The sequence below is a fragment of the Ailuropoda melanoleuca genome, chromosome 2 (genome assembly GCF_002007445.2).
Source record: "Ailuropoda melanoleuca isolate Jingjing chromosome 2, ASM200744v2, whole genome shotgun sequence".
Lineage (NCBI taxonomy): Eukaryota > Metazoa > Chordata > Mammalia > Carnivora > Ursidae > Ailuropoda > Ailuropoda melanoleuca.
Genome location: NC_048219.1, coordinates 71,589,638 through 71,616,242, shown reverse-complemented (window position 1 = coordinate 71,616,242; position 26,605 = coordinate 71,589,638). Strand labels below are relative to the sequence as shown.

Here is a 26,605-nt window from a genome sequence, read left to right as displayed (position 1 = left end):
TGAGATCATGACCTGAGCAGAAATCAAGAGTTGGATGCTTAACCAACTGAGCCACTTAGGCATCCCTAAAATATCAGTTTTTTAATTCTTAATAAGTAACTCACATCACGGTTGCTTTATTTAATCTAGAGTTATGTAACATCTATCCAAAACAAAGAGAAATTACTAAAAGGGGAAAATGCTAATGATAGCATATGAATGTCAAGTTTTGCTATAGGGCAGTAATGGAACAGTGAACATGAAGATACAGATTCAAGACTTATTAGATTGCATATGCTGCCGAAGTTCCAAGCAATGTGGTGGAGTTGTATGTACTTGGGATAACCTAAGAATGTGCTGGAGAGATTGGTCAACACTATATAATTTTCATGGACTACATCTGATGGACCTTTAGCGATGGAAACCTGTTTAGTCTTCTGTTCTTCTGTAAAGAGGTTTCCCAAAGTAGTCAGCGGAAATGGATAGCAAGAATCAAGTTAATTATAACTCTGGGGGAAACAGGTGATGCTCACTGGAACTATTAAAGATGTTCCAAAAGGTTGAAAATTTAAGGACATAGTGCTTTTAGATATTCTTTTTACTGAGTTATTACTATGTGTTGGACACTAGCCTCAGAGGTTATAATGCCTTATTTTATTTAATTCTCAAAATGAGGCTAAGTTGAAGAACTAAGTCATAGAGGAGGTGAATAGGTTACCCAGACTCACACAGATAATACGTGCTTGGACTAGAAGTTGAATTAGAAGTTGAGCAAACTTGAATTAGAATTGGGCAGTTCTAATTGTAGAAATGGAGTTATTAACTGTTGCCTATTCACTTGTCATATCCACTTGTCATATCCTATCCTAAGGAGTCCATGTTAGAGTCTTTATTAAGAGCTCTCGTGATTTTAAAATATAGCAAGGTATTGATAGCAGTTAAAATATAATAATAGTCACTTCTCTCTCATTTTTTCTTTTGTCAGTCCTACATTCCACCGCCACATAAACGCAGTAGCACTCTTGGTTTTTGATATTTACCTAGAGCAGCGAAATATTTCATGACTGGGTAGGAGATTTTTTTTTTAAGATTTTATTTATTTATTTGAGAGAGTGAGTGCGAGAGGGGGAGGATCAAAGCGAGAGGGACAAGCAGACTCCCCCTGGGCCTGGGGCCTGGGGCCTGGTGTGGGGCTGGATCTCACCACCCCGAGATCATGACCTAGCCAAAGCCAAGAGTCAGACACTAAAATGACAGCCACCCAGGTGCCCCAGAAGATGGTTTATAACTTTCTGTGTTTTAATTTACTTTTATTTCTCCCTATAATGATATGTTTCGTATGTGGCCTGTGATGTAAGGTACAAGGTGAAGATAAGTGACTTCCTAGAAATGGGAAAGCATCTACTTTATTAAGGCTACTTAAGAACTGGTTTCTTGCCACACTCGAATCAAATGGAAACAATCAGACTTGGGCAGATCTTTAAGGTGCTGTTTATAAAGGCCATTTCTAACACTCATTTTCCTGCTGAGACTGGTGGGAAACTCTGGCTCTGAGGCAGAATGCAGCTGCTCATTGATTCATGTATTCATTCATTTATTAAACATATCTCTATTGATTATTTACTATGTGTCAGCTGCTATGTTATTTATGAATACTACAGTGAACATCAATAGTGCTGATGTTTGCCGTCAAAGGGTTTACAGTCTATCAGGGGAGGCAAACATCAAACAATAAATTACAAGCTTAGCAGAGAGAGAAGGAGGGAAATTATGTGGTATGAGTCTGTAACAGGGAATTTAGACACACACTGTGCCTAAGTGAAAATTAGATAATTAAGCAAACAAAATAGGATGTGGAGTTATCCAAGGGGGATATAAGGTACCTGGGATCATATGAGTGGGTCACAGAACCCAGCCTGGGAGAGATAAGTAATGATTTCCTGAAGGAAGTCATGATTAGGTTGAGATCAAAAGGTTGATTAGGTCTCAGTTCACCTGGCTTTAATCCTGGTTACCCATTAGATTCATCTAGAAAACTTCTAAAACGTGAAGGCCTGCCCTCCCCCATCCCCTTCATTCTAAGTTCTTATACAGGACCCAGGCATTCTTATGTTGGAAAAGTTCTCCGCGAGATTCTAATGACAGTTAGGATTGAAAAACAATCAACTATCCTTAGCCAATTGAGAAAGGATTGAAAAATTCCCAATAAAGGGAGCACAGTATATTTTAGAAACTAAGAGAAGGTTATTTCAGCTGGAGCATTACATTTGGGGTTGGGGAAATAGATAGGAGTTAGTGTAATGTTTCACTTGGAGACTGTGGCTGTGAAAATCCATAGTGGAAATCTGATTTTTCTCGAGAGGTCCTCAGCAGCTATGATGCACATCTAAATTTATTCAGTGTTGATGTCTTGTCAGGCAACCATGATTACTTTCATTTCCTTGTACACTGTATGTCTTGTATCTGTGCTGCCTATCTGATATTTCTGTCACCCTCCTCTTAGCTTATAAACTTCTACCTATCCTTTAGGACTCAGCTTAAAAGAAACCACATGTTAGATATTTCAGCCTTTGTGAGCCATACGATCTCTAATCACTGTGACACAACTCTGTTGTAGGGCAAAAGGAGCTATGGACAATATATAAATGAATGGGTGTGGCTATAGTCTAATACAGATATAATTTGTGGATGCTGAAATTTCAATTTCATATAACCTCTCTATGTCACAAAATATGCTTCTTTTAGTTTTTAACCATGTAAATTACAAAAATAGTCAGCAAGGGCTTAACTCATAGGCATTGTTTTCCCTCCTACTGTTCTAAGGCATTGTCAGAAATACCAACTCACAAAAACTCTTTTAGACAAATATTTTTTTTATTATTTTCATCTTACAGATGTAGAAACTGAGGCACAAAGCAGTCTAAATCACAGAGATGATAAGTACAGGGATGGGATTCGGAATCATTCCAGCTCTTCCATGCTATGTACTGGTGTCATTTACTCCTTATCGGTCATGGGAATGTGTGAAGAAGTTTAAAGGAAGAATTAATTAGAGATGAAACAATCAAAACATTATGAGACTTTAGTTCAGTAATCCATGGGGACACTGAAAGCAACAGAGGGAAAGGATTAAAGACCTGGGACAGACTAATCAGTGAATGAGTCAGGGTGTTCAAGAGATCAGCAGAACATAATAGAAAAGACATATTAGGCCCTTGAAAATTTTTGTTTTAAGAGACCCCTTTGGGCTTCAGAGAAAGTTGCTTCTAGTATTTTCGCCTTATCGTGTTTCATGTTCAGTATTTTATATAGCTCGTGTTGTAGGTGGGTTCTCTTCTAGTTTGGGAAAAATTCAAGTATAGCTAAATACTTGAGAGGGGTTCTGGGCAATCTAAGTTCAGTATAACTAGAGCACTGAGTGAGGACGGAGTTAGGGGAAATGACAATGAAAAAAAAAATGGTGGAGGTGCAGTTGGGGTGGTATCGGGAAGACAAATGGGTGTGTTCAGACCTTCAGGATTTTATGTGCGGGGTTTGTGCATACCCTCTGGAAATTCGTGGGTTCACTGGAGGGATTTAAGCAGCAAAGTGACATAAAGCCTGGAGTTTTGGAAGCTTACTCAAGTTGTGGTGTGCAGACTGATGAGAAGAGACGTGAAATCCAGTTAAATGGCTGTTGGACTAATGCACTGGGCTCTGATAGCTTATTCTCCCATTTAATAAACTATAACAGTATGTAGTAAAAGGCAGGAAAAATACTGTTGAACAAAATATCATACTAATTGGATACATCTGAAATTCTAATCACGGTTTGTGGCATCAGCTATTGGCAACATGGAAATGATTCCACTATTAAGGGCATTTAAGAATTGCTTTGAATATGGAAATTTTGCTTTTTTAGATGTATCAAGTTAAGCTACAACAATTACTGCTTTTAATCTTTAAACAGTTGCAGTTCAGTTAATAAAATATGAAGAATAACTTCCCTATGTGTGTATAATGTTTGTGTGTATAAAGTCAGAATCCGTATTAGAAGAATTTGTTTAATGCTGCAATTATGAGATCAAATAACAGGCAGATTTCAAAGTGGTTTAATTTATTATTTACTTTATTTGAAGGAGAAAAACTTTAAAACTTGATTGACTAAGTTTTACATTTTTATAACTTGATATGCTTTTCTAGAAAAAGAAAAAACCTAGTTGAAATCTTTACTTTGTGTCCCTATTTTTCAATTGCTTTTTGAAGAACGAATTATTCCATATATGTGTCTCTACAAAGCATTTTGTGAGGTTTTAAAAATAGAGCCCTTATTTTGAATCCTGCAGAGGGAAATGTGTTTTTATCACATTACTTTCAACGTAGGAAGGAGCAAATGTGGCAAAATCTGTGCTCTTGGGAAAGGTCATCCTGTGAAATGATATTCTGTTGAGAAGGGACGTGTGGTTTATTTTATGTATTTACCTATGAGCAATTGGGACCATGACCATTGGACTGTGTCCTTTTCTTCATAGAATTACAGCCTTCATAGCTGTGCTCATGTCAGTCCTTGAGTCTTCACCCTGACATGCTTTTGCTAATAGCCTCAGAGCAAGAAGATAAGATAAAATAAGCAGATAAGATGCTGTGACTTTTAGAAACAGACTCCTTCAGAGTCATTTATTCCTTGGAACATAAATTGCGTGTAATTTAAAGCAAATATAAACATCAGGAATCAATTAGCTGTCTCAAGATAATTTTAGTATATTATATTTACGTTTTAAGTTTCTTTTACAGGGTTTTTATTTACGGGGTATACCAGTGAAGGTGGCAAAGTGGAAAGAGCCTGGATTTGGTATTTGCCCAGATCTTAGGAGTGTCCTCAGTTTGCTTTCTGGTTCTCAATTCCTTCCTTTATACAGTGCAGATCAGAACATATGCCCTGCAAAGCTTAGTGACTAGCACATACTAGGCTTTCTAGACCAGGGAAGCCATTATAGTTATTACTTTCTTTTTGTACTTTATGATAAGAGAAAAGAAGAAAGTTAAGAATGGTCAGGGGTTCCCATTGGTCTGAAAAAATTGACCATCACAAGTAGGACTCCTGCAAAAAGGTTCTTGAAGGCTGTGATTCTTTTAAATATTCCAAGGCTGAACTAGAGAGGATCATATGTGACAGAGTTGATCCTTTTGAAATGTCTGATTTCCATAAAGAAAAGATGTATTTTCTTTTTAATAATTTGGAACCATGTGTACTATACTGGATAGTGTGTTGATTTTTATTCAGAGGCTTGATGAAATAGGTAGACAGAGTATTGTTAAAGGAATGTACACTTGTTATACTCTAAACGGAAACACGTAAAGCTTCATCCACATATGTTTGTACATATGGAAGTCAATACACCTAAATCTTAATTAACTAAGGAAAGGACCAGATATACATTGCTCACAAGCACTCATTCATTCATTCATGCATTCTAAAATGAATGGATAGTTATCGTAAAAAATATTAGTTGAAATTATACTTTTCACAGAACAGCATCCTCTATGGAATGTGATAAATTGTGATCGTATTTTCCAATTCTAAAATCAATCCCTTTTCCATTCTCATTAAGTCCTCCCAGAAACAGTATATTTTGAAATTTGATGGCAATTCTGTTGTTGTTGTTGTTGTTGTTTAGCTAACAACTGAACTTTTCAAATTAATAATATTGGTTCACTTTCAGGCAGATTTGATCTCTTTTCTTTCTGAAATGGAATCTAAATACTTGCAGTAAGACTTATGCCTCAGACATGCTCAGTAATACAAGGGCCAGCACATTGCCTTCTCTGAATACTTTTATTTTTGAATAAGGAGAAAAAATCAAGAGAATATAGGTATACTGAGTGATATAGAGTCTAAAGTCTGTTTTTATAACAATGCTTACACCACATGACTCATGTTTTGGCTTGCTTTAGTGAATTAAGTGGATATTAAATTGTGGATCAGGGAATTTGATGGTCTAAAACATTATCCTTTTATGTCTGTTTTATTTCATATAGTGTAATGTTTTGAAGCTTCATCCATGTGGTAGCATGTATCAGAACGTCATTGCTGTTTGTGACTGAATCCTATTCCATTGTATGCGTGTACTGCATTTTGTTACTCTGTCCATGTATTGATAGAAATTTGGGTTGTTTCCACCTTTTGGCTATTGTGAATAACATTTCAGTGAACATTGGCACACAGCTATCGGTTTAAGTGCCAGCTTTCAATTCTTTTGGGTATATATCTAGGAGTGGAATTGCTTGGTCATATGGTAATTCTATGTTCAGTGTTCTGAGGAATATTATATGATTCCACATATATAAAATTTCTAGAATAGTCAACTTCACAGAGACAGAAAGTATTATTATCAGTTTCCAGAGCCTGGGCAGAGGTGGTGAATAGGGAGTTATCACTCAATGGTTACAGTTTCTGTTTTGGGTGATAAAAATGTCTTGGAAGTACATAGTGGTGATGGTTGCACAGCATTGTGAATGTAATTTTGCTGCTTAATTGTACATAAAATGGTTAAAACGGCAAATTTTTTGTTGTATGTATTTTACTATGTTTAAAAAAGTGAATAGTAGAATATACCAAAATCAATTAATCATACACTTTAAATGGGTGAATTACTTGGCAAATGAATTATATTCCAATGAAGCTCTTTGAAACATCAAGCTATCCAAAGGGATTACACTTTATTACACTTTTATCGAAACTCTGCAGGGACTTTCAATCTGAATCATGAAGCATGAAGCAATGTCCATGAAGATACTCTGGCAAATTTAGAGGGTAAAAATCAACAAATTATATATAGATACATATACCCATGTGCAGACTCACAGATACACGTACATACACAGTTCACGCGCTATTTGCTTGTATATAATTTGTTAATAACTAACATAGGAATGCACTCAAGACAAGAGCGTTATGTTTTGTTACCTTTCTTTTTAACAACTTGTAACTTCTTTGTGTATACAATATGGCTTATTAATTACACATTTTACAATAATTATGTGTAACATTCATTGCGAATTTGAACCTTCAAAATCACCTTTATTTAGATTATGAATAGTTGAATAATAAATCTATTAGAAATTAATGGAATATGTCCAGATGCTGGTTTTCACTTTAATTCCAAATAATGCAATTACTTAGAATGATTAAAGACTTTATAAATTGTAATTGAAATGCATCAGACAGGTTGTAAATTCACATATATTCAATTATATATTATATATATATTACATTACATATATATATAATATATATATATTACATATATTTGGTTCTAAATCTACATATCCCCCCACACGAATATCTTCTGTTTGCTTTTCCATAGTTTAATTCTTGATTTGAGATATTTTGTATTTGAGAATTTTATAGTTTATAATTTATCTGCTGTCCCACTCCTCAATCTCCCACCCAAATAAGGAAACGTGGCAAGTGATGGATTTAAGAAGTAGAACAACAAACTATCTTACCTGTTAAAAATACTCATTTTTATATTAGACTATTTGTTCATTTTTTTTTTTTTTTACTTTTCACTTATTTTCAGCTGCTCCAGTTGATGTACTAAAAGCTCTAGATTTTCACAACTCTCCAGAGGGAATATCAGAAACAACGGGCTTTTGCACAAACAGAAAGAATTCACAAGGTTCGGATACTGCTTACAGAGTTTCAAAGCAAGCACAACTCAGTGCTCCAACAAAACAGCTATTTACAGGTATGTTCACTTTATTACTACAGCTATTACCACTTTGCAAATTATTGTTTCTTTTTATCATGCTGTATAATGGACAATTATTGGCGCAGATGTAATTCTTTCATATATGGGACACCAAATACATTGTGATCACTAAGGTGACTTTATGAAAATAACTAATGATTTAATGATTGCCAGTTTTAATTCAGTACAATTGCAGGAGATATGCTCATTTGAAAATTTAGTAATTTATTATTTTATTCCAAGATGACAAAACTTGAAGACAATATTTTATCTAACTTATTTTTGCATACAATCATGTAGAATTTATTTTTTGGTGGGAACATGGCAACTTTACCCTTAATGACTACCCATGTGGATTGAATGGGCATGTGGATTTAGACAGACTTACTGAATGTCTTTCTAAAATTAATATAAGTTTCTGTTGAAAGAAACACTTCTTCAGCAGATGTTATAAAATAGATTATTCTGTCTTATTTTTGGATCCTGTTTTATCTCAAATATAGTAAAAGTTAGTCACATCTCACAGTTATAAGGAGATCTGGGACTAGAGATTTTGTAAATCTTTACCTGGGAAGTTTTTGTAATGATATCAAAAAATAGTTGGTAAATATTTTCTTTCTTTCTTTCCATGATTGACCTAATCACACTTATTATCTGCAAATCATGATAATGTAGGGAAAGGGAGTTGAGTGAAGAAACAACAGTTTCTCAGCATCACATTGTGAAGGCAAGCAACTCCTTACAAGTCTGCTATTGGATACGTGTCAATTATTTTTTCTTGTAACTATACTAAATTGAATGTCCTCATCCTTATTTAACAGAAGAGGAAATAGAGTTTCACTGAAGTTCTTGGACTTGTCCAAATTACAAGGGGTCAGTATTTAACCCAGGTCTTGTCTGTTGCCAAGTCCATTATTCCCTATATTATCAGATGTTTGTTGTTGGTGCTTTCAGATCTCTCAGAAATAATTTATCTTCTAAATTCTTCATATTATCCTCTCTACTGTCTTTACCTCAAGGGATTTGAATTTTCACATAAAACAATTTCCTGACAACAGAAAAATTAAAAATATGGGGACTAAAGAATTACAAAAGAAGATAGTGTATTTTTCATGGATGGACATTTTAAAGTATTTTTGAAAACACATTTATTTTGATTAAACCGTTGACTTTTCCTAAATTTTTCTTGTTTTGCCATAATTTGTGATGGACAAAAGTAACAAACTGCAAATATAAAGAATGTCAATGGCTTTGTCTCTCTTTGAAAATAAAATTCTGACTTTGAAGACAAAAATTAAAAGTCATTAAATCCATAAAATATTTTTTTAAAAAATCAAGTTTATAAGTTGCAAATGTAAAAATTATGTTGCTTTTCTATTTATCTGCTCTCTAATGCTGAAATAGGAAAGGGATGGGAATTTTCAAGAGGAAAAAAACAAGGAAAAATACACTAATGAAAAAGCTCTAGAAATACTCAAGAAGTTAGCTTTTAATTTTTTGTACTTTGGCTCATCATCTCAGGGTCAGTTTTTTGCCTTCCAAATTGATAGTTAGTTTGATTAGTTCAATCACTTCTGTTGTGTTACTTATTGAAAAAGAATACAATGTATGCCTTTAGGATCTCCTTCCATAAGAGTTAACAAAATTCCCTTATATCAATTTTTTTTCACCTTCTCATAGTGTTGTGCCTTAAGCATATAATTCTTATAGTGAATATTTCAAATAAGAGGAGACACCTCTGATAGGGACCTTATTTTTCCCCCCACACAAATGAATTTAAACTTAATCTTCCTACAGAGTAGAGCTTCCTGCCAAACAATGCAACATGCAATTAATAAAAATGATCAATGACATTTTCATAGTTAAAAAAATCCAGAGTGGATATTTTTCTTTATCAAATAAGTAAAAAAGATCTTTGAAAAATTACTTGGAATAGTCTTTCTTCCATTATGGGAACATAATAGCAACTTCTTTTCTAATGCAGAAAGTAAGCAGTGGTAGTGGAAACTTCAACACTGGGTAGGGGTGGAAGATTATCAGATAGCCACTGTAAAATTCTGCTTAATGAAGGTATATGTCCACTAAAGTCCTAATCTGAGACCTTTAATTTAACTGTCTGAGAAAGTTGTGCATGTGACCTGAATAGAAGCTGTAATTTGCAAATTGTATCTGCCCTCTTTAGAACACCTGCTGTAGGACAGATACTATCCAAGAAACTTAGTGTATATTGATCTTTGTCTTCATATTCATCTGGAAAGAAGAATATTTAAGCCCAAGTTACAGATTGAGGGTTAGAAATGTGGAGTAGTTGAATATAATCACAGAACCAATGAATGATATGAGGCTGAGAGACAATCCCTGCCTCTTTTAGACTAAAATGAACTTTCCTACTATGCAAAAATGGCCTTCCCTCCTCATTTTCAAAATCCTGCTGATCACCAAGCTACATCAAAAAAAAAGATTTTAACTAAAGGAAGACATATTCCACATGGGAGTTTATTGACCATAATCTAAAAAAATTAAAATCAAATAATAAAACTTTGTGTCTTTTCATATAAAATGTATTCATGCATGCAATATCTATTGATAGTAAAAGGCCATTTTAAGAATCGCTGTTGAATTTGATATCTTCAGTGTGAATTGTGATTATTGCATGTATATGATTTATGTATACATGCATATCAACAGTAGTAATAGCATTTTTTTCTTTAACCGCAGTCTTTCAACAGAGAGGATGCTTTATTTTTAGTTTGTATTTATACATTTCAAACATATATTATTTAAGTTGAAAAATTTCACATTTTATTTTATCATGTATACTGACCACTGTTATTTTAGATAAAATTGCATAGAGTAAGTGGTTGCATTTTCTTGTTGAACTAATATCATAGTGAATTCTCTCTGAGACATTTAGTAGTTATGGACAACTTTGTTTAATGTCTTATAGGGAAGAAACTAAGGTGGGGTGCGTAGGTTAGACTGTGAATATTTTTACATCAAGTCATGAATTTTAGGTAACTAAATTTTCTTTTTTAAAGGTGATAGCTTAAAGATAATTAAAATCTTACTGACTAATTTTAAATTGAGAAATACTTCTATAATTGAAAGATTTTACTCATTAGTGTGGTTAGCAGCTGGCAATTTCAAAAGCTGTGCTGTACAAATTGAATGATTAATTAGAATTTGCTATAATCTATTTGGTCTTATATGAATATATTCTTTCTTAAGATTCCTTTTTCCCTGAGTGTCTCTATGTGGACATTAATTCATAATGTTTTTGCAAAAATGAAAAAAAAATATTGTTTTCCCCTAACTCATAAAATTTTAGCATCTTTTTTTTCAATGTAGATATTTGAATAATTGAGGTACATTTAGGGAAAGAATTCCTGTGATTCTCAACGTTCTGAGCTACTTATTTTTAAAGTTTCTTTTCTATGGAGCTTCTTCAATAGCAGGCTGAATTACCTACCTAGATTTTTATTTATAGTACAAGCAGGTAAAACTTGCTTTATTAACTGATGTGTTTTATTACCTTTCTATTTCATTTATATGATTATTTTTCTTCTGTTGATATATAGAAATATAAAATTAGATGTCTTTATGACACTTAAATGAAACAAAACTATATATATGTTTTTATTATTTTTTTCTGTGATAGCAAAGGTTTTATGACCTACTTGTGATATAGCAAGGTTGTTTGGTAAGTTATTTTAAAAATTAAAATTAAGAGGTTTAAATAAACAGTTTTTAGTTTGGCGATATCTAGTTATCTAGATATAGACATCTGGATAAAGATACAGATATAGATACAGATATAGATATTATAGAACCAAATGGTTTACATGAATTGACTATTTTCTCTCTATGACTTACTCTTATTTAATTTCTACATTTTAAATAATTTCAATTTCATAAAATGTCTCCTACTACTTTAAGTGGCTAGTTATGCTATATAGGTGCTAAGTATTTTATTTAGCCAGTCCCAACCACTGTAGGCCATCTTAATATTTTAGGATTATAAATTTAGTGTTCTGGTGAATTGACATATCTTTACACATGAGCATTGTTCCTATTCTAATAAATTCATAGAAGTGGAATTGCTTGTCTCCTATAATCTTTTGAATTTGAATCCATGGCAGTCAAATTCATAGTATTTTTACCATGTAGAATAGAATTTAGAATGAATGGATTGAATATGGAAGGTCCTGGCCCAGATATCATTGATTACATATGCACAGATATACCAGTTTTGCATATGGACAACTTTTTAACTGAAATCTCATCCTTCAAACAATAATTAATGCCTGCTTTACTTTTGTTCCAGAATAGTAAGATATATATGTAACAGTATTTTTGAAGAATAAAATGCAAAATTTAATATGCAGTGTTTTTATAAAAATATACAAGTAGTCATTGATCAACTATCTGAGATATTTGTGATAATCATTTAACTGACATATTTATTTAATAAATAATTACTAAGCACTTGCATAGATTTGGCCCCATGCTGGATATTTGGAGTATGATGGTAAGGGGGGGGGGAGAAAGACAGTCCTCTTGAACTTAGAATCAAATTAACCAAATATCTAATAGTTGTGATATATAATGACATAAGCTTTTTATTAGTGAAACTGCATTTTGCATGATAGGAAAAACTGATCAGACACTCTTTAGCTTTTGAAGGATGACTTAAAAAATACCTTCATATATTGTGTCCTTACAGTGCCTTCTTTAAAGAGAGAGTGTATGGCCATAGATCAGACAAGGCTGAAAATACAAATCTTACACCAAAAGTGGTACTTTTATATTTAAAAAGTTCTTACTATGTATTTAATATTGTACTGGCACCATGGTCAATCCTGTTTCCTAACTTTGAATTCAATTTTACATTATCATTGTGCCTTAAATGAGTGGCTTAAGGTTTGAAATAGCTTGGACAAATATTGCAGAGAAAGCTTATTATCATCCCCTTCCCATTTGTTTTTTAATCTGAATTGTTATTACTGTTTGAATTTACATGACTTATTAAGGCCACCTAGCATGTTAAAAAAAAAAAAAAAAGGTGATCCAGGAATAATTTGGGAATTTGGATTTCTGACCCTTCGGCTTTCTCTTCTCAGGAGGAACTTTTCCAGAAGATTTTTCAATATTATTTACAATAAAACCCAAAAAAGGAATTCAGTCTTTCCTTTTATCTATATATAATGAGCACGGTATTCAGCAAGTTGGTGTCGAGGTTGGGAGATCCCCTGTTTTCCTGTTTGAAGACCACACTGGAAAACCTGCCCCAGAAGACTATCCCCTCTTCAGAACTGTTAACATCGCTGATGGGAAGTAAGTAATATAATAATCCAGTGTTGTAACTATATTGAAAGCAATTATTTCATTTAATTCAAAAAATATTCATAAAGTGTGATGCAGTTTTTCTAGAGACTGGAGATACAGAAATGAACAAAACTTAAAATACCTAATTTTACACAGTTTATTTTGCTGTCTGGGTGGACCGATGATGTCCAATTAAAAAAAGTATGAATAAAGAGCATATCAGGTGATGATAAGTGAGACATAAAGAAATAGAGCAGTGAAGAGGATAGGGAATGGTGGTGGAGGGTGCAATTTTAAGGAGTGAGATCCGGGAAAATCTCACAAGAAGGTGACTGGTGAAGAATCTGGGGTGTATGCCCGCTGATAACTGAAACTATACTATTCCAGGAGAAGGGGAAGCAAATACACAGCCTCTGATTCCAGGTGTGGCTGATCTGGTCTAAGCAATGTCCAGGATACAGCATGGCAGGAGCAGAGTGGGATGAGGAGGATGGAGAAGCCATGGGAGGCCAAAGGGTAGAACACTTTGTAGATGAATATAAGCATTCTGGGTTCCATCTGGAGTGAAATGGGGCGTCACTGTAGACTTTTTGAGCAGAGGAATGACCTCATTGGATTTACTTATTATCAAGCGTGTTAATATTGACAATCATAAGAAGCTTTTTATAATACTTGATGTGTGCTATATACCATTTAAAGCACTTCATACATAGTCGACTCATTTAATTTTTCATGACTCTTTGAAGAAAATAATGTTAATAAACCCATTTTACAGATAAGGGGACTGAGGTACAGAAAGTTTAAGTAACTTGCCTGAGGTCTTATATTTGCAAAGTGGCAGAGGTAGGGTTTGAACTTAGATAATTAAACTCCATAGTAACCATCGTACTCTTCTAAAAATCATGCTGAATTCTGAATTCTGCATTGTGAATATTGCCTTTCACTTAGGGAGCAGCTAAATACAAATAAATGTTTATTAAATTTACTTGGTGGGATGCCTGGGTGGCTCAGTCGGTTAAGTGCCTGCCTTTGGCTCAGGTCTTGATCTCAGGGTCCTGGAATGAAGTCCCGCATGGGGCTCCTTGCTCAGCAGAGAGCCTGCTTCTCCCTCTCCCTGCTCGTGCTCTCTTGCTATCTCAGAGCTCTCTCTCTCAAATAAATAAATAAAATCTTTAAAAAATTTACTTGGTATTTTATTGCTGAATCTAGGCTTCTAAAACTAGCCTTATTTGAAATATGATATTTAGTTATAGATGTAGGAAGGAAATAACAGTGCAGATGGGAAAAAAAAAATCCACCCTCAGTGTATCCTTATCAGGACCATGGAGAAAACTTCATCTCAGTGGCAGGAAAAACTAGGCTTTTATGAGCAATTTACATACTCTTCTTAATAGTTAATATGAAAAGTGATGTTATGAAAATAGATAAGGGTAAGGAATTTAAGGGTGTACTGTTTTCGATAGAACATCTCTTTGGTATGAGTGCATTGAGCAAAGACGTATTAGAAGTGAAGGAGTGGGCCCTGTGGGGATGTGGAGAAAGAATGTTTCTGGCAAAGTGAAGAACACTGCAAAGAACGGTAAAGAGACAGCAATGCGGCTGTCGTGCAGGGAGTGAGAAAACAAAAAGTTGGGCATGAGGTCAGAGGGCCAGGGCACACCCTGTGAGGCAGAGTAAGGACTTCAGCTTTTACTAGGAATATTAGATGGTTTTTAGCAAGGCCGAGACTTGATCTGACCTGTATTTTAAAACGGTCCCTCTGGTTGCATGAGAATGGAGGCAGAGACCAGTTAGGAGCCTAGATGAGAGAGCTTACAGATTGCATAAAGTCGAGACACTGGATTCTGTGTATACGTTGAATATAAGCATTTTCTGATGATGAGAATGCATAGTATATGAGAAAGAGAATAATTAAGAATGACTCCAAAACTAAGGGGTGGTTTAGTATTTTGACTATTATGTGTAATACCATGATTATGACGTATCATTTTTATCAGAGCTGAAATTAATCAACACGATCAAATTTAAAGTCCTGATCAGCTTTTAGCAATGGAAATCATTTTTATTTTCTGTTAATGAAAAGCACATACGTACAACAGTGGAGATGGTTTAAGTTAAGACACAGGCTTCTTGGCAGAAATACGTGTAAATTTTACTCTCACAGTATTAAGTGGCTCCAAAATAAATCCTTGCGAAATTCAAACTAAGCAGACGCCTGTGCTAGTTGAATGTGCTATGGAAAGACCAAAGATTAAGTGTATATGGAAATATACTTGGTCCTCATCAGTAGCCACGCCAAGTCACATGAAACAGATATTTAGGAAGGCTCCTGCAATTTTTTGGGTATTTTATTTTATGGATGTAGTCCTAGACACTTCTGCAATATTAATCTAGCATTTTTCATTTGGAAAAAAAAATAAAATATAAACCAGAGTGGCTTGCAGAATCCAAGTGAGCCTTACTCAGTGGTTTATGTTAGCACCAAATACTGTTAATAAAACCCACCATTTTATAGTAAGATTAGGATATATATGTTTCCACGGGGCTGGCCACGTCTACCCCCTAAGCCTGTCATCGCCGCCCTGAATTAGCTGGAGCAGTAGCTTCAGCGTGAATTGAGACTCTCACTCCACACATGCGTTGACTATGCTTTCTTTCAGCGTTCCCACTTCCTGCCAACCCTGGAAAGAAGGGGAGATATTATGTCTCAGTTTTGGATCCTGCCCACAGTAGTGATCTATAACTGTCTTGAAATTAAAGTGGAAAAAGAAAACGAAAGCACTTGAAATAAATGTGAATAAAGACAGAGAAGCACATTGTGTTGTACAATTAGGACGTTCAGTTGTTCCAGATGGAGCAGTCATTCAATTAGTAGACATACCCTTTGACAGTTCATCTCAGGGGATCTCTAGAGAAAAAAAAAAAATTAAGTAGAATTCCATTTTGAAGAAAGCATTTACGTAGTAGAAACTATTACTTACCCGGTATCCCACCCTTGATCTCTATCAAATACACTCATCAGGCACTGGTGATATTAAGCTTTTGTTGCAACCACACAAAGTGAAGCAAAGGATGGGCACATCTTATCAACATAGACAGCAAACCCTGGTGTGCATTTTATACTGTTTGGGTCCTTTTTAGTACCTAACACTCTTCTGGGTAAACAGTAAGTAGTCACCTGTTAACTGATTGATTAAAAAAAATGAGCTTACATTTTGTACAATTTCAGCTCATTTTCACAGTTTAAAGTACACTGTATTTTAACATGAATACTTTTGTGGCAACAATGTCTTTGAAGCTTACAAAAGAATTACTTGCCTTTTTTTAGGTGGCATCGGGTAGCAATCAGCGTGGAGAAGAAAACTGTGACAATGATTGTTGATTGTAAGAAGAAAACCACAAAACCACTTGATAGAAGTGAGAGAGCCATTGTTGACACCAATGGAATCACGGTTTTTGGAACAAGGATTCTGGATGAAGAAGTTTTTGAGGTAAAAATAAATCAAATTTTATTTGAAGCTGAATATTTTTAAATCAGATGAACTGAGTTGATAACAGTAACAATCAATATATGTTATAAAGCAACGTTGAAAATGAAAGGGTGACTACTTTCTTCCTCTGCGGGTGTAGCGGTGATGTTTTCTATTGTTCAGTAAGAGAATGAGTAGACAATGATGGTTCTAACGACTGGGAAACATTACAGAGATTGGTTGATTTGAACACAGGCATGCTATTCTCCTGGGAAGGGCAAATGGTTTTACTCTTGGTACTTAGCATTATTTTCTTTGGAGAAAAGAACATTTTCTTCACTTCCTTATCTGGGAGATTAATTTAGGGAAATGCATAAGTCAGATATTCTGCCTTTGTCTGTTGTTAACGTTTCCAAGGTATAAAATAGTGATCATATTGCAAAAGCTGAATTTATGTCTTTAAAATCACTTTTTTAAAAATGTGAAGCTCATAGTAAAAAGTTTTCTTCCAATTATAATTCACCAATTATGATAATCACATTCTTTCTTTTAATCCTTCAATCATTGGATCTGGTAATTTGTCCATTAATTTTCATTTAGTCAATTATTAACAGAACAAACAGACCTGAGTTCTGACCCCATAAAGGGATGCACTCCTGAGACATTATTCAGTACTGTGATCTGGTTTTATACAATTTATTTTTCAAAGTATAATAAAGTAAAGCTCTGTAATATATTACAAATTAATAGACAAGGTTTACATGGAAGATTCTCTGTATTTGGTTGATTGGTGAATACACACACACACACACAGTATTTTTCATAGAAAGAACAGTACACATTCGGTACAGGAGGATATTACATTCCTGTACTTAAATACATAACCTATGGCATAATTTTAAATATAATTAACATTTGTGACACTTTCAGATTATTTAACTGAGATTTTGTTTTCGATTTTTCTCAACTTGTGTATACCTAAGCCTTTGACTCCAAACAAAATGTTTTTAACACATTATGTCATACTAAATTAAATGATAAACTCATTCAGGCAATATATAATAATATATTCTCAGATCTTCCAATATCATGTATTGATTGCACATAAATGATAATAAATATTTATTTAGTAGATGAATATTGTAAACAGATTAACTTAATTTCTAGTTTAGCAAAGTACTTTTTTAAAATTAAACTACGAGCATCAGTTTCACAGACTAAATTTATTTTTGTAATACACACGACCGTATTTTCTGGGAACATATATGAGTAACACGGATGCACTGTATAGGTGGATGGTTTCATTTCATATCATATATTAGTTTAGTCTATTGCTATACATGGTTACAGAGCCTGTGGAACCTAAGCAACAGAAATTAAGAGTAAACTTTGTTCATCATATGGATGCCTGGGTGGCTCAGTCAGTTAAGCATCTGCCTTAGGCTCAGGTCATGATCCCGGAGTCCTGGGATCAAGTCCCACATCTGGCTCCTTGCTTAGTGGGGAGCCTTCTTCTCCCTCTGCCTGCCACTCTCCCTGCTTGTGCTCTCTCTCTCTCTGACAAATAAATAAATAAAATCTTAAAAAAAAAAAAAACCTTTGTTCACCATAAATGATAGGAATATATAAAGAGGAAATCAGAAGGGGCACCTGGGTGCCTCAGTTGGTTGAGTATCACTCCTGATATTGGCTCTGGTCATGATCTCAAGGTCGTGGGATCGAGCCCCATGTCCAGTTTCAGGCTCAGTGTGGAGTCTGCTTGAGATCTTCTCCTTCTGCCCCCCACCCCCCCATGCTCACCCTCTCTCTCAAATAAATAAAATAATTATTTTAAAAAAAGGAAAATAACAGAAAAGTTAACATTAATTAATATTTTAAAAATAGAAATTAATTATTAATATTCTTAAAATTAACTGCCCTGAAAGATATTTGTTATGCGTACATGCTGATTAGATGTCTTTTTCAAACAGGCCTTCCCTTGCCACCCTCTGCCCATCCCCCATGCACAGACTGTACTCCACTTTCTTTCCCATATATGCTCACTGGGATGCAGTTTACATTTTTTGAATTATAGTTTTAGACTATCACAATATGTTCTTTTTTCAAAGTAAATAATCGAATCTGATGTTACATATTTAAAAATATGTAATAATAGTCACTGTGTTTCATAGGCTGATTACAGTATCAACTCCTAGAATATATAAAAATGATTTCCCTAAAATATTTCCATATGTTTTCACTACTGCTAACCACAACCCCTCTGGCCAAGAGGGCTTCTAGTAAATTACCAAGGAAGATGTACTAGAAGAAAAGATTAATATATGTATTCTTGATTAATTCTTAATTTTCTAATCCATAAGCCATATTCTAAATCCTAGAGTAGCTCCAGCTGTTTATTTGGAAAAACTGCTAAACTATTAAGAAAAATAATTTTTCAAAGAATCATTAATAAATTCTTTAGTGAGTGTGACAGTGAGTAGCAAAAATAAGTGTATTATGCTGCTTTGCATCTTGGAGTTTCCTGAAACTATGGAGCTTTAAAAAGAACACTTATTCAATATAAAATGTAATTAGTTTTGAAAAAGTAAATAAATGCAGACATTTACTATAAGGTTTATCTTTATCACTCCATCCACATAGTCATTATACATAAAACTCAAGTGGTATTTCCTAAATTATATTATTGTATGGGTATATAAATTTCAAAAACAATTTACTCTTTCCCACTTGAAAAAAGACTATGAAGAAAAGAAATAATTCAAACACAGATTTTAAAATCACAATAAAACTTTCTGGCTCCTTTTGTGAAACTAGTTCATTTTATCTATATATGATGTTAATATATCTTTCTCTAAAAATTTACTTGAATATTTTTCTTTTTATTTTGTTTTACATTATGATGTCTATCTAGACTTTTGAATCTCTGCAAGTGAATGTGTAGAAATTAAACTAAAAATGATAAGAGAGAGGAATGGTACCATCTATGCATTATTTTAGTGTTTGATAAACAGTTGTAATGGTGAAGATGATATAAAAAGATCAGTGATTCATTTTTATAAAAACTGAAAATATCACTTCTTTGGAAATAGTGTCATTCTGATTTAGAAGCAAATTTGTTTAGTGTATAATTTCATCTCTAACGTCTCTGTATTACCCTGCATTTATGGAATGGTACTACTATGGCAAAAAATGCTAAACGTGGCCGTATTTGAATTACAGTCTGAAGACTTCTAAGAATTCAACATCAAACAGATAAAAGCAAAGCTGAAAATGGTTTTAAGTATGATAAGTTAGTTTATATGAAAATGCCAAATGAATATATAGAGCTATAATTCAGATTATATAATTTCAGCATAGTGGAGTGAATATAAAAATTGATTATAGAATCAAAAAAATCTGATTTTGAATCCCGGAATAGCTTAACTACATTTCTCTATGTAATTACTTTATGTGGGTTTTATTATTCATTTATCTATATTTTACTTCATGTAAGTTTTAAATTCTCATTATTCAAATGGGAATAGTAATGTAATCTCCCTAGTAAGTATATATATTAAAAAAATGAACTCATGTAGGTAAAGTGCTTAAAATACCAGTTAATTGCATATGTATATATGGTTATATATTATGTGTTTAATTATGTATTACTATGTGATTTTTTTATTATTACTTATGTTCTTTTTTATCATCTTACAACTACGACATGTCAGGTATTCTTACACATTTTTGATATGGGAGAGCAACAGTGACCCATGTATCAGTCAAAGGGTTTATGTGGTCTTTTTGTCTTGTAAATGAAGTACTTGGTTCCTGGGCTACTGCTTGTTTAAGAGGTTATGTTTTGGGGATTAGATAAATTTTCCCTCTCTAAACAGGTAGCACGGGGGTACAGAATTTAGCAGGGGGAAACATGGTCTGGGTAGATAAATACTTTCAAGTAGGCACAAAATATCTAACCAGCACTAATCCACAATCTTGGGGTTTTTTCCTAGCTTGATAATACACTTCAAAGATGGGAGGAAAAGCTAAATTAGAAAAATAACTACATTGCCTGTATTCGTTATCAGTAAAATTACTTTTGTAGTCTTTTAAACAGGAAATTTCTTTACTAAATATCAAGTTGTAGCCATTATAATTCAAGTTTTCAAAACATTGCTATTTCTATCTTTTTTTTCTTTTTTAATGATCAAAGCAAGTGATTACAAGTCTTTTATATTTCCAACAATTTTCTGTCTTTGGGCAGATTCTTTCTTTCTTTTGAAGGAATGAAAAGAATATAATGACAATTTAAGTGGAAAAGCTTGTTGATGAAATTTTTCATTTTTTCAAACTTCTCAGAATGATTTTGGCCTTCAGTTTTCTTGGGAGAAATCGATGAATAATAGTTTATAAAAGCGACACAATTTTATTAGTTTTACAAGGCCAGAAAACTTACCTTAAGGTAATAATAGCTATCTCAAATATTCCAGTAAGAATTTAATTACCACTTTGTGATACCTGTGTATCTTTTTACTATGTGTATTTTCCAAGCATATATGCTTTTTAAAAAATGATGTTACTAGACATGGTTTTCCTATAGAACAACATAACAGGATGGAGGTAGCTTTCCCATTTATCCACTTTTCCCAGTCTAGATGCATTTAGCTAATAACACTTGAGATTTTTAAAATCTATTTATTGAGATATAATTGAAGCACAATAAACTGCAAATATTAAAAGTGTACAATTTGATCTGTTGTGAAATATGTTTACTTCTCTGAAACCATTATCATCATCAAGAAAATAAACATGACCCTCACACCCAAAAATTTCCTCGTGGACTTTTATAATCCATGTCTTCTTCTCCCCTAACCCCAGGCAATCACTAATTTGCTTTTTAATCACTATAGCTAATTTATTTTTTCTAAAAATTTAATAAGCAGAATGATACTGAGTATACTTTCTTTGGTTTGTCTTTTATCACTCAGCATAATGTTTTTAAGACTTATCCGTGTCTCATATATATCATTATTTTGCTTTTTTAAAAAAATTGCTGAGCAGTATTCCAGAGTATGAATAAACCACAGTTTGTTCATCCATTCATCCTATTAGCGGGCATTTGGATCATTTCCTGATTTTGGCTCCTGCATATAAAGCTAAGCCACTATGAACATTCATGTGTCAATTTTGAGTGGGCTTTATTTTTGTTTGTCTTTGTTGAGTACCGGAGAAATGTAATGCTTTATTTGGTAGTGCATATTTAACTTTAAAAAACAAAGAAACTGTTGAACTGTGCTCCAAAGTGGCATTAAATCATTTTACACTCCCTCCAGCAGTGAATGAGTTTCAGTTGCTCTGTGTCCTTGCGGACCCTTGATATGGTTAGTCTTCTAAATTTTAGCCATTCTCAGTGGTTGTATAATAGTATTTCATTGTGGTATTAGTTTACATTTCCCTCATAACTGATGATGTCAAGCATTTTTTCAGGTGCTCATTGGCCATTTCTGCATCTTCTGTGAGGTGTCTTGCCCATTTAAAAAAAATTAACTGCTCTATTTCGATTATGGAGTTTTAAGAATTTTTTAAATAATTCCTCCATACTTTGTTTGATAGAGTTTTGCAAATAATTTTCCAGCATGTGGCTTACATTTTTATTTCATTAACAGTGCCTTTTAAAGAGTGAATGCTTTTCATTTTGATATAAAGTTTGTCAATCTTGTTGTTATGTTTTGCAGTTTTTGTATTCTAAGAGATTTTTCCCTACACCAAAATTACAAAAATTTTCTCCTGTTATCAGATATATTGTAATTTTAGGTTTTACACATAGGTCATACCACATTTTGAGTTAATATTTGTGTATGGTACAAGTTAGAGTCCATGTTGATTGTTTTTAGACAAGAGTATCCAGTTCATCCTTTATAAAAAAGACTTCCCTTTCATGCATTGGATTGCTATCATTCTTTGTTCAGAAATCAATTGACTACATATGAGTAGATCTATTACTGAACTATTATCCTAGTCCATTGATTTGTCTATCTTTTCATTAATACCAAACTATCTTGATTACTGTAGCTTAATAGAAAGTTTTGATATTAAGTTGGGTAACTGCTCTTACTTTTTATTCTTTGTAAACATTGCATAGGCTCCTTTAGGTTATTGGCATTCTATATAAATTTTGGAATAAGCGTATCAATTTCTAAAGTAAAATTGAGTTTTCATTTAAATAAAATTTGGTTTTAATTGGAATTTCATTTAAGCTCTAGATCAAAATGAAGAGAATCCATATTTTAACAAACATTGAGTTTTCCATTTCCTGAATATGGTATAATTTTCTTTCTTTCTTTCTTTCTTTCTTTCTTTCTTTCTTTCTTTCTTTCTTTCTTTCTTTTTTTTTTTTGCTTTTCTTTAATTCCTCTCACAAGGTTTCCTAGTTTTCATTGTAGATGTCTGTTTTCCTCTGAAAGTGAACTTGATATGATCTCATTCCATGTAGATTTATTGACAATTATTTTATGGCCCAGCATATAGTCTATCTTGGTGAATGTAGCTAGTATATGCCCTTAAAAAGAAAGTGTGTCACGAAATTGTTGGATCGAGTGTTTTATAGTTATAACAGATGTTTTAAAGTCTCTAAGAGTTTTAACATTTGGGTTATCTGAGTTGTTTATTGTCTTTTTAAAATTATTTGTTAATACACATTGTTTTTTTACAGCTCTTACAGATTCAGAGCAAAATTGAGTGGAAATTATACAGTTTCCATGTACCCCTGTGCATGTGCGCGCGCACACACACACACACACACACACACACACACACACACAAACAGCCTCTTCTACTACGAACATCTCCACCAATCCAGTACATTTGTTGCAATGAGTGAACCTATATTGGCATACCATTATCATCCAAAGTCCATAGTTTGCATTAGGGTTCACTCTTGGGTTGTACATTCTGTGGACCTTGGCTGATGTATCATGACATGTATTCAGCAGTGCAGTATCTTGTGAAATAATTTCATGCCCTAAAAATCCTTTGTGCACCCCCGATTCATCCTTCCCTCTCTTCTAAATCCTGACGACTACTTATCTTTATAATGTTTCCATAGTTTTGCCTTTTCCAAAATGTCATATAGTTGGAATCACACAGGTTAGTCTTTTCAGGTTGACTTCTTTCACTTAGTAATATGCATTTATGTTTCTTCTATGTCCTTCATGGCTTGACAGCTCATTTCTTTTTAGTACTCAATAATATTCCATTGTCTTAATGTAACTCATTTTATTTATCCATTTATCTACTGAAGGTATTTTTGGTTGCTTTTAAGTTTTTGGTAATTCTGAATAAAGCCTCTATAAACATCTGTGTGCAGGTTATTTTTGTGGACATAGTTTTCAACTCCTTTGGGTAAATACCAAAATGTGTGATTGCTGATATGGTAAGAATATGTTTAGTTTTGTAAGAAACTGCCAGACTGTCTTCCAAAAGAGCTAACCATTGTGCATTCCCACAAGCAATGAGTGAAAGTTCCTGTTCAACATTTTTGGCATTTTGACCATTTTAGATATTGGCCATTCTAATAGGTGTGTAGCAGCATCTCATTTTTTTAGTCCGCCTTTCCCTGATTACATGTTGAACATCTTTTCGTATGCTTACTTGCCATCTGTGGGTCTTCTTTTGGTAAGCTATCTGTTAAGGTCTTCTGCCCATTTTTTGATCAGGTTGTTAATTTTCTTATTGTTAAGTTTTAACTGTTTTTTTGTATATTTTGGATAATAGTACTTTATCAGATGTGTCTTTTGCAAATACTGTCTGTCAGTCTGACTTGTCTTCTCATTCTCTTGATATTGTCTTTCACATAGGTGAAGTTTTTAATTTTAATGAAGTCCAGCTTATCAATTATTTCTTTCATGAATTATGCTTTTGATGGTGTATCTAAAAAGCCGTCACTATACCCAAGGTCGTGTAGGTTTTTCTTGTATGTTATCTTCCAGGGGTTTTAGGTTTTGCATTTTACATTTAGATCAGTGATCCATTTTGAGTTAATTTTTGTGAAGCATTTGCATTTAGATTCACTTTTTTTTTTTTTCCTGTGGGGTGTCCAGGTTTTCCAGCACTATTTGTTAACTAGACTAACTTTGCTCCATTGTATTGCTTTGATTCTTTGTCAAAGATCAGTTAACTCTACTTATGTGGATCTGTTTCTGTTCCATTGACCTATTTGTATTTTTTTTCCAACGATACCACAGTGTCTTGATTACTGTCAATTTATAATAAATCTTGAAGTGAAGTAATGTTAGTCCACCTGACTTTGTTCTACTCATTCAATATTGAGTTGGCTATCCTGTGTCTTTTGCCTCTTATAAACTTAAGAATCAGTTTTACAATACACAAAATAGTTTCCTGGGATTTTGACTGAGAATGTTGAATCTCTAAATCAAGCTGGGAAAACTGACATCTTGACAATACTGATTTTCTTATCCATGAATATGGAATATCTCTTAGTTACTTAATTCTTCTTTGATATCTTTCATCAAAGTTTTGCCATTTTCCTCATATGGATGTTATATATATATTGTAAGGTTTAACCTATTTCATTTTTTAAGTGTTAATGCAAATGGTATTGTGTTTTTAATTTCAAATTCACTTGTTCATTGTTTCTATATAGGAAAGCAACTGGCTTTTGTATATTAATCTTACATCCTGCAACCTTGCTCTAATTAGTGATTAGTTCCAGGAGTTTTTTGTTTGTTTGTTTGTTTATTCTTTTGGATTTTCTATATAGACAGTCATGTCATCTATGAACAAAGGTAGTTTTATTTCTTCCTCCCATATCTGTATCTTTTATTTCCTTTTCTTGTCTTATTGCATTAGCTAGGACTTCCAGTACAATATTGAAAAGCAGTGGTGAGAGGGGACATCCTTGCCTTGTTCCTGATTTTAGTGGGAAAACTTCAAGTCTCACCAGTAAGTATGATGTTAGTTTTAGGTTTTACATAGATTTTTTAAATTTAAAAAAATTATCAAATTAAATAAGTTTCCCTCTATTTCCATTTGCTGAGAGGTTTTTTTTTTGTTTTGTTTTGTTTTGTTTTGTATCAAAAATAAATGCTCAATTTTGGCAAATGCTTTTTCTGCATCTATCCATGTGATCATGTGGTTTTTCTTTTTCAGCCTATTGATGTGATAGATTGCATTAATTGATTTTCAAATGTTGACGCATTCTTACATAGTGGGGATAAATTTCATTTTGTCATGGTGTATAGATCTTTTTATATATTGTTGGTTTATACATTGTCAATTTGCTAATATTTTGCTGAGAATTTCTGCATCTGTGTTCATGAGAGACATTCGTCTGTAGTTTTCTTGTAAATTCTCTCTCTGGCTTTGATTTAGGAAATAGTGTCCTCATAGAATGAAGTAGGAAGTATTCCTTTTGTTTCTGTCTTCTGAAAGAGAATGTTGAAGATTGGTATAATTGCTTACATAAATATTTTGTAGAATTCACCAGTGAACTATTCTGGGCCCAGTTCTTTCTGTTTTGGAAGGCTATTAATTTTTGATTTTATTTATTTAATAGATATAAGCCTATTCAAATGATCTATTTCTTGTTGTATGAGTTTTTGCAGATTGTGTCTTTCAAGAAATTGGTTTATTCCTTCTAGTTCATCACAATTGTGAGAACAGAGTTGTTCATACTATTCCTGGATTATCCTTTTATATCCATGGGATACATAGTGATGTCCCGGCCTTCATTTACAATATTAGTAGTTGCATCTTCTCTCTTATTTACTTAGCCTAGCTAGAGATGCAGTGATTTTATTTAAGACACACACACACACACACACACTACTGCTTTTCATTTTACTGGTATCTGCTCTAATTTTTATTATTTCTTTTCTTCTGCTTACTCTGCATTTAATTTGCTCTTCCGTTTCTAGTGTCCTTAGGTGGAAGCTTAGGTGATTGATTTTAGATTTTTCTCTTATTCTAATATATGTATTCAGTGCTAGAAATTTCTCTGAGAACTGCTTTTGCTGCATCCCACACATTTTGATAAGTTTTGTTTTTATTTTCATTTAGTTCAAAGATACTTTTAAATTTCCTTTGAGATAACAGCTTTCA

At 33.3% G+C, this 26,605-nt stretch overlaps 1 protein-coding gene across 2 annotated transcripts in view; it reads left to right on the top strand.

The window, feature by feature from the left end:
• The window catches only part of COL11A1 (collagen type XI alpha 1 chain), a 188,127-nt gene that overhangs the window by 14,351 nt on the left and 147,171 nt on the right, over nt 1-26,605 (top strand). For both annotated transcript variants that reach the window (XM_011224596.3, XM_011224597.3), the window contains exons 2-4: nt 7,542-7,709; nt 12,833-13,046; nt 16,366-16,528. In XM_011224596.3, the coding sequence (XP_011222898.1) occupies nt 7,542-7,709; nt 12,833-13,046; nt 16,366-16,528 (545 nt within the window). The remainder of the gene's footprint in view (nt 1-7,541; nt 7,710-12,832; nt 13,047-16,365; nt 16,529-26,605) is intronic.